The sequence below is a fragment of the Cyberlindnera jadinii genome (genome assembly GCF_001661405.1).
Source record: "Cyberlindnera jadinii NRRL Y-1542 unplaced genomic scaffold CYBJAscaffold_5, whole genome shotgun sequence".
Classification (NCBI taxonomy): domain Eukaryota; kingdom Fungi; phylum Ascomycota; class Saccharomycetes; order Phaffomycetales; family Wickerhamomycetaceae; genus Williopsis; species Williopsis jadinii.
Genome location: NW_017963656.1, coordinates 341602 through 353391, shown reverse-complemented (window position 1 = coordinate 353391; position 11790 = coordinate 341602). Strand labels below are relative to the sequence as shown.

Below are 11790 nucleotides of genomic sequence, written 5' to 3'. Positions count from 1 at the left end.
TGTAATCATCCTGACACCAGGAATACTCGGACATGTAGCCACCCGGACATGTAATCACCCGAACACCAGCAGATGACGTCATCCGGTACCTGATAACACACAGCTTTTTCCCCCTTCTCAAAGCTGAAACTTTTCAACTTCGCTGGGCCGTTGGTGCAACCACCACGGGAGATAAGATATCAACGAGGGAAGAGAGATAGTGCCCAATTAGGAGTCATCCAGGAGGGTTGCCATACATACCGAGTACATACATTAGCTGCGTCTCCCCGTGTAATCTTTTCGATACGCTTTCCATAGATAGAAAGTGGAACAGGCCGTACACCACACTAGGCGAAATAGGCCGTGTCCGTCTTGTATATCGAGAGGTGGGAGGATTGAGCAATTGGTGGTTTTCTTTATATACACACACATCGATGTCGTCGAACGAGGAAGACGCAAAGACCCTCGAGGTGCTGTACAAGCGTAGAGGGTACTTTGATGCAAAGAGAGATGAGCTACTGCAACAGTTCAAACAGACAGACACACATGCCCAGCTGCTGGAGATGATCAAATCCATAGTGGACGAGATTGTGCAGACCAAGCCGGAGCTGCTGTTGAAGAATAAGGGCCAATTGGCTGCATTGATAGAGGGAATTATCCTCCGTCAGAACTCTGCTGCACACGAGTCCTCCCTGACCAATTTTGGCATCGACGTTTCCAAATTGTCCAACCACGACAACTATGACGTCTACCAGCTGTTCGAGAAACAGGTCAAGAGCTCCACGGAGGGCTCCGAGGAGCTCAGAAACAGCCTCATCCAGACCCTACACACACTACGCAGAGAGAAACTACCCGACTTGACGTGACCCGGTGACGCTCTCAGTCTTGTCACTCAGCAACGACGCCAGCAGATTCCAAATTCGTCTACACAACAATAAAATAGCCAAATACTCACGCAAATGACAACATGCACCATATGCAACCCATCTCACTACGCGTAGATAGAAACAATCCGCCACTGATAGCTGCAAATTACGTCCCGGAACTTGCCATTGGAGACGTTGACGCAACTCTGTGCCGGTGGTTGAGGAAACCACAGAAACGTCCAAACGCGGAAAGTTTCCGTTTTCGGCCACAAAGCCAGTCACCTCGGAGATGCCCAGGCCTGCTGAGGCAGCCCTTCTATCCACTTCTCTGATAGTGAGCCATTGGAGTACTTAAAGGTATCGATAGCACGGTGTTTTCCCCTGGTTTGTCACTGTTGGTCTCCATACAAGCAGCTCACCAAACGATGAAGTATACTTTCCTTTGTGCGTCTCTTGCCAGTGCGTTTATCCTTCCTTCCATTGTGGAAGAGGCTCTCCAACAAGTGCTGATTTCCACAGAGGAGCGTGTTGTAGACATTGCACAGCAGCTCTCGTCAGTTGGCAAGAAGCCAACTGACAACAGCACCTACGAAGCACTGCCATTGGTTGACTCCGAGTCTCTCCAGGCGTTGATTACACACGAAGCGTTGAATGCCAGTGCGCTAGAGCTCTTTGCCATTGCCAATGCTTCTGTCAAGGAGTATGGCCATCCAACCAGGGTCATCGGCTCTGGAGGCCACTACAAGACCTTGGGCTGGATTGAGAAACAGTTGAAGAACATGTCTGACTACTACACGTATGAGAAGCAGGAGTTCAAGGCTCTTAACGGAATGGTCTTCAACCACTCGCTCTCAGTCAACGGTGTCAAGGTGTTGGACGAGAAGCCGTTCCAATTGACGCCTGCTGCCCACGTCTACTGGGCAGACTTGGTTGTCATCGATAACTTGGGATGTGAAGACATCGATTACGCGCCATTGAACGCTTCTCTGTCGACAAACACCGTTGCCTTGATCAAGAGAGGTGAATGTCCTTTCGGAAACAAGTCCAGCTTGGCTGGTAAATGGGGTGCCAGTGCTGCTCTTATCTACGACCCAGAGTCTGATGAGATCATCACAGGCACTCTTGGTACTCCAACAAACACCACAGTGGGCACCTTGGGTATCTCAAAGACCTTGGCAGAGTCGCTCATTGCTCAAAAGAACGCTGGTGTTCCTCTGAAGATCAACATGTTCATCGCTGCTTACGTTGGTTTCATCAAGACCAAGAACATCATCGCCACAACCATTCATGGTGACCAGGATAACATCGTTGCCCTTGGTGCCCACTCAGACTCTGTCGAGGCTGGCCCTGGTATTAACGATGATGGCTCTGGGACAATCTCCTTGTTGAACGTTGCAGCTCAATTGACAAACTTCAAGATCAACAACGCTGTCCGCTTTGCTTGGTGGGCTGCTGAGGAGGAAGGCTTGTTAGGCTCAAACTTCTATGCCTACAACTTGACTGCCTTGGAGAACTCCAAGATCAGATTGTTTATGGATTATGACATGATGGCTTCTCCAAACTTTGAGTACCAAGTTTACAACGGTTCTAATGAGCTGAACCCACCTGGTTCTGAGGAGTTGAAACAACTCTACATCGACTACTACGAGTCCAAGGGCTTGCCATGGGTTTTGATTCCATTCGACGGTCGCTCAGACTATGTCGGCTTCATCGAAACCGGTATCCCTGCTGGTGGTATCGCTGCTGGTGCTGAAGGTAAGAACTCACAGAACGGTGAAGTCTTGGACAAGTGTTACCACGCCTTGTGTGATGATGTTACGAACTTGAACTGGGATGCATTCCTTACGAATACCCAACTCATTGCTCACTCTGTCGCTACGTATGCAAACAGCTTGGAAGGTTTCCCATTGAGAGAGCCACCAAAGGTTGCATCCTCTGCTGATGTGCCATACAAGTTCAACTTGCACGGTAACTTCTACATTATGTAAAACCCACCACTCTTTTTTAGACCATCTATGATATTGGATGCTTTTATGTGCTTTTTTTATGATTATAAAATGTTTAGAATTTGACTTGTTGTAGCATTATGAATTAGTCAATTATTCATCTTGTTTCTTGCAGCTCTGGTTATGGCTCTTGCATCTTCAATCTCCTGACTGGTTCCATACGTCAAGTCCACCGCGTAGGAATATGCTTCACTATAGTTTCCCTGCTTCATCTCATGTCTAGCGAGCCATATTCTGGCCTTCGCTGTCTCATCACTGTGGTGCTCGGTGTTGACTTCTTCAACGTATATGGTTCTCATATTTGCATAGACCTCTGCTTCTTGGCCGAGTGTTTGGTACAATAGTGCCAATTTATAGACTATTGATAGGTCGATGTATTCGGATAGCGAAAGAGCCCTCTTATACGCCATTATCGAATCCTCAACCTTTTTCAACTTATCGAAACATTGGCCCAAGGCAATCCATATTCTTCTATCATGTGGCTTGATAATGGAAGCTTGTTGGTAGTAGTACAATGAGTACAGATGCATATCCAACACTTCGTACGCTTGTCCTAAACCATACCATGCTTTAAAATCCTTAGGGTTTGTATCAATAGCACGTCTATATGATTCAATTGCAGCGTGTGAGTTCTTACACTCGACAAATTCATGGCCCATTAATGTCCACGCGGCTAAGCAGTTTCTATTCAGAGCTAAAGCACGACGGTAGTACATGATGGCCTTTTCATGTTCGCACTTCAACGAGTAATAGTTCGCAATGATACAGCATGTCTCTGGTCTGAACTTATCCACTTCGTTTGCCAACTGTGCCAAGTATGACAATTTGGACTTCTTATCCATAACGTAGAGGATATTAGAATACGTATCCATGTCGTCCAAGCAGTAAGGATCTTGCTGAAGTACGCTGTCGAAGGTATTCTCTGCTTGTTGATACTCCAGGGCATGGTACGATACCAATGCGCTTTGAGTCTTTATGAAAGCAAAGTTTGGAAACAGCTCTAATAGTCCTTGTAAATCTTTGAAGAGTTGTTCAAAGTGTTGAAACAACTCCTGATAAATGACAATCTTACCAATTCTGACCATCGTCAAGGCACTAAAATCATGTGCAAAGTGTACTTCTAAATCGTGGAGTATCAGCTGAGCTTCATCCAAGCCCGTTATTGAAGTGATTAGCTCGCTCCACGAGCTCCAGTTGAAAGGGTACAGTTTGATACTCTTGATTAGTGTTTCTGTTGCCAACTCTGTAGACTTCTGTTTCAGTAAAAGGGCACCATAAAGATACAACAAAAAGGGATCATCGCTATACTGTGGGGACTCCAAGAGCGATGATAGTTCCTTCAACACATGTGGAGCATTGGCATTAGTCACTTTTGAGTCGTTGGCACCAAGGATTCCTTGACTCTCCTCTTCTCTTTTCCTATCACCGTCAATGTAGGTGGAGTGCAATCTCATAAACACAGCCTGGGGGGATTGGCACTTCCGTAGGGAGTAAGCACATCTGCTGAACTCCTTGGAGTTGAACTGCCCTCGTGCCAGCATCATACAGTCGCTTTCTCTATGAGGCAACGTTTCGAAGTTGTGTATCTGTTTATGTTTAACAGATGTTTCTACCTCCTCTGTTGGTTCTCTTAATCCAACGAGCGCTTCACCAGCCCACTTCGCCGCCCTCGTGAGGTTCAACGCACCGAGTAAGTTCACCGAGTGGCGAAGGTTCTGACGAAGCTCTTCAACGTCCATTGTGTGGTTCTGTGCAGTTGTTTGTTGATGTTTGTTGTTGTTTGTTGATGTTTGACATAAACAAAACTGTGAAAAAAAAACACAACAAACATCACCAACAACAAAGCGATAACAAGGCAATAGCGAACTCGGGGAATTCGAAATGAGCACAAACTCACAAAGTGAAGAGCCGATTGCTATACAGAGCCAAGATCCTTCAACGTCGTTGCTGGTGGAGCAGAATGAGCTATTGGATACCGAGTTTTCTAAGGCATTAGAGTCGATAGATTCACTTATAGCGTTATATTCCATACAACCCGATGACGAAGGCGCAAGGGAGCAGTGTTCCGATCTGCTCAAGGCCTTGAGGCATAACCAGCTACCTCTTGCTCAAGGAAGTGCCAAATTACTCGATCTTGAGAGGAGGTTCCACGAAGCGTATATGGACAAGCTGAAAGAGCTATCGCTATTGGAGGAGACTTCGTACTCACATGTGAGTAAGAACAATAAGATCTTCTTTGAGCAGAGGATGAAGAGTTTACAGGTGTTGGAGCTGGAGAAGTCCCTGGGCAAGATCTCCAACATCGAGCTTTCGAGTGGTGAACGGTTGGACGTTTCCCTCAGCAAAGAGCGGGTGATGGAGCTGCTGGAAGCTGAGCGTAAAGAGAGGGCCATAGTGAGCTTTAAGAACGAGGATCTCTTGAAACCAGAGATCAAGGATCTAAGACGTGATTACGACACTTGGGGCAAGAGGGACAACGAGCTCAAGAGGTATTTGGTTGACGACCTTGAGGCCATGGATAAGAAGGTGAAGGCCATCGTCACGAAGGAGAAGTGGGCTGATTAGTCTGGGCGTGAACTCCTAATGTTGAGGTTGTATAGCGTCTACGCGTAGTCTCTAATTCATGTATAACCTATGCCTTGAGTCCCCCTTTCCGTAGATGTAGTCCCCATTCGACGTACAGTGTGTACTTCGAGTCCCTGGTCCGTATAATAGTCCCCTGGGAGCGGTAGGCGCACGCCCAGAGACTACCCTGGTGTCCGGATGCGGTCTAGCCCAATACGGTATATACCTCTACGGTCTTCACGCATGCTCGCTTACAACCGTTACATTCACCATCACTTGTACTAGACAGGCATCGCTTCTGTTGCCACCACTACACAGTCGACTCCCAACAGCCAAGCACGGTAGTCCCATAGTCCCTTGGAACACACAGTCCCTGAAACACACACATGGCCTCGCCCACAGCGTACCACGCGCCCAACAAAAAAGTCCAAACAACAGCTATTCGACCTGTGCTCGGGCTCTCTTGGGACTTTTTTTCCAAAACGTCTTCTCTGCCTAGCGACTCTCCTTCAAAAGCCCTGGCCTCTGTTGTAGGCGCTGGCCTCTGTTTTAGGCGCCCATGCCCCACGACTTTGCAATCACACATCCCGCTGAAAATACTCACAGTCTCCCACAAGCGCTGGTTTCCCCACGTAAAAAAAGAAGGGCTAACAACACACACACGCACAAACGGTTTTTTCGCCTTCGGCTCGTACCCCCAAGGAGCGCAGGCCGCCGAAGATTTCCGCCCACAAAAAAAATTCTGCCCACAAAATTTTAAACAGAGAGAGAAAAGCTACAACGGTTCGCTTCCCCCCACACTCACACGCAGTGACAGAAGACCAACCAGGCCAGCAAAAAGTGGAAGTTCTCCTTTTAAAACCAGCAGAGAAGCCCGCAAAAAACGTACACACACACACACATAAAAAAAAAGCCCTACGCCAATAATCGTTCAGTCTCATCTTTCGGATCGGCTAAGGAAGTGAAGAATTGGGCCCGTTCAACATCGATCTCTCTTGTTACACTCATCTCGATCATTTCAACAGTATAACGCTTCAGAAGTAGAACACCATGGCTAGTGCAGGATCATCAGCTTTCAGACGCTTTCTCAACTCAGAAACGGGGCCAAAGACGATTCACTTTTGGGTATGTATACGCCTCTCGTAGGCCGTGTGTGTCTCTCTCATGCTCTCTCAGTGTGTGTGTGTGGTTGAAGCACCGTGGAGGGACTGCAAGGCCTTGGAACCAGGAAAAAAGGCTCTAAAGAAACTAACCCGCCGTATAGGCTCCAGTGCTCAAATGGGCCTTGGTGTTTGCCGGTATTAACGACACCTTCCGTCCAGTCGAAACCGTCAGTGGTACCCAGAACTTGTCTCTTCTAGCCACGGGAGTCATCTGGACCCGTTGGTCGTTTGTGATCAAACCGAAGAACTATCTGCTTGCCTCTGTCAACTTCTTCCTTGCGCTCACTGCCGGGATGCAATTGACAAGAATCACGCAGTATAGATTGAAAGAAGGCGACTCCCCTTCACAGATTGTCGATTATATCCTCAACGGTGCAAAGAAGCCAGTGGCTGCTGCCCAAGAGACGAATAGCTCGACAAAGGCTGTCTCGTCTGCTTAACACAGTGGAATGTCTTGATTGAACTTATTCTCGCGTGTGTGTGTATGTGCGTGGTTGTAATCAAATAGTCCAACAGCAGCACCAGCCATTGGCGTTTCAACATGGATCAAAGTCAACTCTTGGAATTCTTCAAGGATAAGACGCTGATACTCAGCACAATTATGCAAGAATGAACCGGTATAGTGAATGGTGAATGGTTTTCCCAAATGGTGTCGTGTAGCCCATAAGTGTAGTGCTCTAATAGCACTTTGGACGTAATACGCTGCTCTTTCCAGTATAATATGTGCAATGGAGCCGATAACACCAGGTTCGTTCAACAAGAGACAAAACTGCTCGCCGCTTATTGAGAATGGCTCTCTGAACGGACAGTGCAAATTAATTGGCTCGCTTATCCATACTAGTCTTAGCAACTCTCCCAAGTATCTTCCAGAAGTGAGCATTTCAAAAGGTTGGAACAGACACGCTGAATTGTTAGTAAGAAATGCCTCCTTCATGGTGCTAAACCTCTCATCTAACAGTAAATCGTACTCCGTTGGTTGTTCAAGGGACCCAAAGAAACCCAGCTCAACATTATAGAGAGTGGAGTCCCTCGCGAGACACATGTTAACACCAGTACCCAAAACCAACGCCATATTGGAACCTTTTGTTAATGCAAACATCATCAAACTGATGCTATCATTAACAACTCTTTTCACATCCACTCGAACGCCATGCTTATCAAATGCAGCTTTGAATACGCTATGCAATGGTGATGTTTCCAGCTGCTTATCCAAAGTCCAGCCTTTGCCCATTGTAATGATTCTGCCCTTGGGATCCAAGGGAAAGCTCCATGTGATACACACGGAATGTGGCAGCTCACCAGCAGCCTTAAAATCGATATCTTCAATACACTTCATAACTATGTCTTCAAAGAACTCATCGTTGACGAGCTTCAAGCTCTCATCAATGTCCCATCTCTTCCCAGCCACCATCTTGAAGTCCCCAGAGTCGCTATGGAACTCCACTATGCCTATCCTTAGCGTCGAGCCACCAAGCTCTATACATAGATGCCTTCCCTGGGTCCTCGTCTCTGTGATATCCACGGATGCACCCGACATGCGAAGCATTGATATCGGGGAATCACAACTATATGCTCTCTCTATCTGGTTGAGGATCAATCCATCAAGATGTGCCACTTTCGAGCTTTCAAAAGAGGCCCTAACTCTCTTGATAACCAGCGTATCGCTATCGACAGTCATTGTAATCAGTGCAACCTCCCCTGTACAATTTTGGATATTAATGTAGTGTTCGATAGCCGTTCTCAATGGTTTCTATCGCGAGACTGAAGGACAAACAGCCAAATCAGGCAACCTAGATGAATATTATATTATATTGTGGTTACAATTATATTATACCATCCACAATATTATAATCATTTCATTATAACAAGACAGATGTATCTGGATATCTTTAACAAAAACTGGGTATATATATATTTGGAGAAGACTATTAAAAGAAAAGGAGAATTAAAACAAACCATAACCATCACCACCATCCACCATGTCACTCATTTCTTCTTCTTACCAAATAGTCCACGCTTCTTCTTCTTTGGCTCCTCCTTACGCTCAGGTGCTTCATAGACACCTTGTTCCCCACCTGTGAAGCTGTGGACTGGGCCGTTATGACCGTAGCTTGTTGCGCCAGCTTCGTCATAGCCATCGTTACCATATGGATTAGAACCAAATCTTGGGAAGTCCTGTCTCACCCTGAACCCGAGTTGCTCAGACTCCAACTGATCCCTGTAACTCTGATCTCCCGTGATTGCGTATTCAAAACTTCTAATCGTGTCCAGCGGTCTTTCGTCTCTTGCTCTAGTCGGGTTCGAGATGTCGGGCTTGGATATTGGACGTCCAAACACGTCAAACATCCCCTGTTGTTGCAACATTGCAGAGTACGATTGTCTCTGTGTACCGTCATGGGAAACATCAGCAGGGATGGAGTTCTCAAAGGGCTGTGCCTCATTCACCGCTTGTAAAATGGGATCATGGACCGAGCCAGTACGCACCTTATAGTGTTGAGCATCCTCCTTGGTTAGATGAACGTCTTGTGCTTTACCACCAGAGCCCCCGGATCCTTGGGAAGCTGCAGATTTCTTTCTGAAGATAGCCATTGTTCGTATAGATGTAGTTCAATGAGAGTAGACACAAAGCTGTACACGTCAATATCCTGTTGAAAGCACACACACACAAACAAATAAAACACAGATCACTTTCTCATGAAGTAGACCGCTTTCTCTGTTACACCCTTTGTTTTGTTCTGTTTCTTTAAATAAATAAACAAAATTTTGCGTTCCTTGTTTCGCTCACCCAAAATAAACAGGAAACCACGGTGATTCCACGCCAGTTATACCAACACTCAAAATCTAAATTTTTTTTTCTCTTCTTCCCTCTAAGCCTGGAAACACAGCCAGTAAAAGAACAAATTCCTGCCCAAAACCCCAACCTCCAGTCCAATTTCGGCTTGTTTGCTTGTAAAGCCGTGTCATTTACACCGTGGTTACTAACGTGGGTACTGCGTTGCCAAAGTTTCCAGCAATTCCACGCAGAGATGGCCTTCATAGCCCACTTTTTACAGCCTCGTTTCGCTTTTCCGCAGTGCCTCGGGTTTTCGCGTCGGTGCAAAGCGCGGTGCAAGCCGAGAATTCTTCTCTTTTGTTGTTTGATTTGGCCAAGCGGACGTGTGCATCTACGGTGTTCTGGAAACGTTATTTTCTTTCAAAACCGCGTTTGTTGTCACGGTGATGGAGTTGGGGCGATTGGGATTATGACGGAATGGAGAGATTAGTATTATTAGGGGGAATATAATTACGTATAAGTATATATATATGTGTGTATATGAGTGGTTGTATACGTGCGAGGCCTGTGATCATTTCGCTTCCAACTGGGTCTCAAACTCTTCGAGGGTGATGTCTTTAATCACGTTCTGAATAGCGTTTGAAACAACCTTGTGGATCTCCTTAACCTCCTTCTCACTCAAGCCAACGTTAACCGATACGCGAAGGTGTGGTACTAGAGGTGCAATCTCTTGGGCCCATGAATATGCAGGTCTCATAACAACAACGCCTTGCTTGAGACATTGGTTAACAACGCTCTGGAGGAGGAACTGTTCGTTGTTCAGGGCCTCGATGAACTTGTCGCTGTAACCTTTCTTAACACGCTTCTCCATCTCCGAGCCTGAGCCGGTATACGAGAGTGGTAGTCCCAGACGAAGTCTGATGTCTGGATGGATTTGTAAATGCAATACAGATGATTCTCTGGCGGATCTGATTATAACCAACTTTTCCAGCTTCTTATCATTTGTAAAAGAATCGTACAACTGTCCGCTGTACTTGTGCAGCTTGGACATTAGCGGTGATTCGCCATACTCACGATCCTTGTTGATTAGTTCCAATGCCAAGGAAGTGGCTCTTGCTGTGTATGGAGGTAAGGAGGCTGAAAAGCAATAAGCCAAAGAACCAATTCTTTGGTGGTAGGACATGACTTTATCACCAATGCAGAATGCACCACTTGAGTTGAACGCATTCGCCATTGACGCAATGGAGATGTCAATTTTGGAACGAGGGATTCCAAAGTGTTCTGGTAATCCACGTCCACTCTTACCCAAGACACCAAAGGACAGGGACTCATCCAAAAAGATACGGAATTTGAACTTCTCCTTCAGTTGAATAACCTTGTTCAAATCTGGATAGTCTCCAACATTTGCAAACAATCCTTCTGTGACGATGAATTTTCTAGAGATAGGTTTCTCATACTTGAAGAAATCATCGCGAAGTGCAAACATGATTCTCTCCAAATCTTCCATATCGTTATGTTTATACCAGTAAACGTTTGCTCTTGATAGTTGTAACGCCTTTTGGATTGCAAGATTACAATTCGCATCTGCAACAACAAAATCGCCTCTCTTCAAGAATGAAGGTAACACCGAACCTGCTGTCGTGAAATCTTGACCGTACAGGACACACCCTTCAGAGCCAAAGAACTGTGCCAAATCATTCTCCAATTTGATGTGGATATCTTGATTTCCGTAAAAGTTTGGTGGGCCACACGCACCAACACCTGTGTTTCTTATCACTTTTTGTACTTCATGTTTGATGTATTCGTTTGAACCGAGATCCAGAAAGTTTAGGGTGGCTGCGTTTATCATCTTCTTATTATCGTATCCCTGGAGCTTAACATGGGCTACGATAGCAGCCTCGTTCACTGGTATGGAGTCTAGCTGCCATTGCTCGCGCTCATCAACGGGAACGGCCAGGGGTTCCGGCTCCCAATCCTCGCACAGGTCATCAACCTCAGCCTGTGTCAGTTTCACAAACCCTTTCTTCTTCACAGAGGATCTCGACGTGGTGAAGTATCTAATAGCAAAGACCAGCAGTCCAAGCTCCAACAATGTTCTTATTGGATCATTTCGATGCGACGACTTGATATAACGAACAACAATCGACCCGCCCGGGACCTTCTCCATATAAGTACCCGCCGTTACCAACGACTTCTCAAGGATGTGATGGGACGTATTAATAACATCCTCTATTGTTATGTTCTGCGCCATAGGTTCCTACGGTGTTCTGGCGTATCGTCTGTTCAGCTTCAATGTAAGAAATCAACAGACGCGAGTGGCTAACAACGTATTTTTCTCTGTCGTTGTCCTGGTTGACGCTGGTGTCGTCTCACTTTAGTTTGGTTTGTTTTTGCCTGATGTCTTTCGTCGAGTGGAAATATCAAAAAGGCGAAGGAAA

The 11790-nt window shown here is 46.1% G+C and overlaps 8 protein-coding genes across 8 annotated transcripts; 4 read left to right on the top strand and 4 right to left on the bottom strand.

The window, feature by feature from the left end:
* The first annotated feature begins 104 nt into the window (after positions 1-104).
* SHG1 (Shg1p) lies at positions 105-1195 on the top strand. Its single transcript, XM_020217947.1, has one exon. The coding sequence runs from the start codon at positions 414-416 to the stop codon at positions 843-845; it is 432 nt and encodes a 143-aa protein (XP_020070970.1). The 5' UTR covers positions 105-413; the 3' UTR covers positions 846-1195.
* On the top strand, positions 1135-2833 carry APE3 (aminopeptidase Y; the record flags this gene model as incomplete). The annotated part of the gene is made up of 2 exons (XM_020216847.1): positions 1135-1179; positions 1415-2833. 2 exons carry the CDS (start codon positions 1135-1137, stop codon positions 2831-2833), a joined length of 1464 nt encoding a protein of 487 aa, XP_020070969.1.
* Positions 2834-2837: 4 nt separating this feature from the next.
* CDC23 (anaphase promoting complex subunit CDC23) lies at positions 2838-4613 on the bottom strand. The gene has a single exon (XM_020214864.1). It carries the CDS (start codon positions 4588-4590, stop codon positions 2941-2943), a length of 1650 nt encoding a protein of 549 aa, XP_020070968.1. The 5' UTR covers positions 4591-4613; the 3' UTR covers positions 2838-2940.
* Positions 4614-4709: 96 nt separating this feature from the next.
* CYBJADRAFT_167336 (uncharacterized protein) lies at positions 4710-5501 on the top strand (the record flags this gene model as incomplete). Its single annotated transcript, XM_020214863.1, has 1 exon — positions 4710-5501. A coding segment is annotated over exon 1 (680 nt), but the record flags the coding sequence as incomplete, so codon positions are not given.
* Positions 5502-6425: 924 nt separating this feature from the next.
* Positions 6426-7329, top strand: CYBJADRAFT_167333 (mitochondrial pyruvate carrier family protein). The gene is made up of 2 exons (XM_020214862.1): positions 6426-6541; positions 6681-7329. The coding sequence occupies exons 1-2, from the start codon at positions 6467-6469 to the stop codon at positions 7017-7019; spliced, it is 414 nt and encodes a 137-aa protein (XP_020070966.1). The 5' UTR covers positions 6426-6466; the 3' UTR covers positions 7020-7329.
* Positions 7330-7460: 131 nt separating this feature from the next.
* Positions 7461-8257, bottom strand: NGK1 (hexokinase; the record flags this gene model as incomplete). The annotated part of the gene is made up of 2 exons (XM_020217355.1): positions 7461-7482; positions 7524-8257. The coding sequence occupies 2 exons, from the start codon at positions 8255-8257 to the stop codon at positions 7461-7463; spliced, it is 756 nt and encodes a 251-aa protein (XP_020070965.1).
* A 297-nt stretch (positions 8258-8554) lies between these two features.
* GSR1 (Gsr1p) lies at positions 8555-9403 on the bottom strand. Its single transcript, XM_020214861.1, has one exon. It carries the CDS (start codon positions 9166-9168, stop codon positions 8566-8568), a length of 603 nt encoding a protein of 200 aa, XP_020070964.1. The 5' UTR covers positions 9169-9403; the 3' UTR covers positions 8555-8565.
* A 428-nt stretch (positions 9404-9831) lies between these two features.
* LCB1 (serine C-palmitoyltransferase LCB1) lies at positions 9832-11717 on the bottom strand. The gene has a single exon (XM_020214860.1). It carries the CDS (start codon positions 11601-11603, stop codon positions 9924-9926), a length of 1680 nt encoding a protein of 559 aa, XP_020070963.1. The 5' UTR covers positions 11604-11717; the 3' UTR covers positions 9832-9923.
* Between the last annotated feature and the right edge of the window lie 73 nt (positions 11718-11790).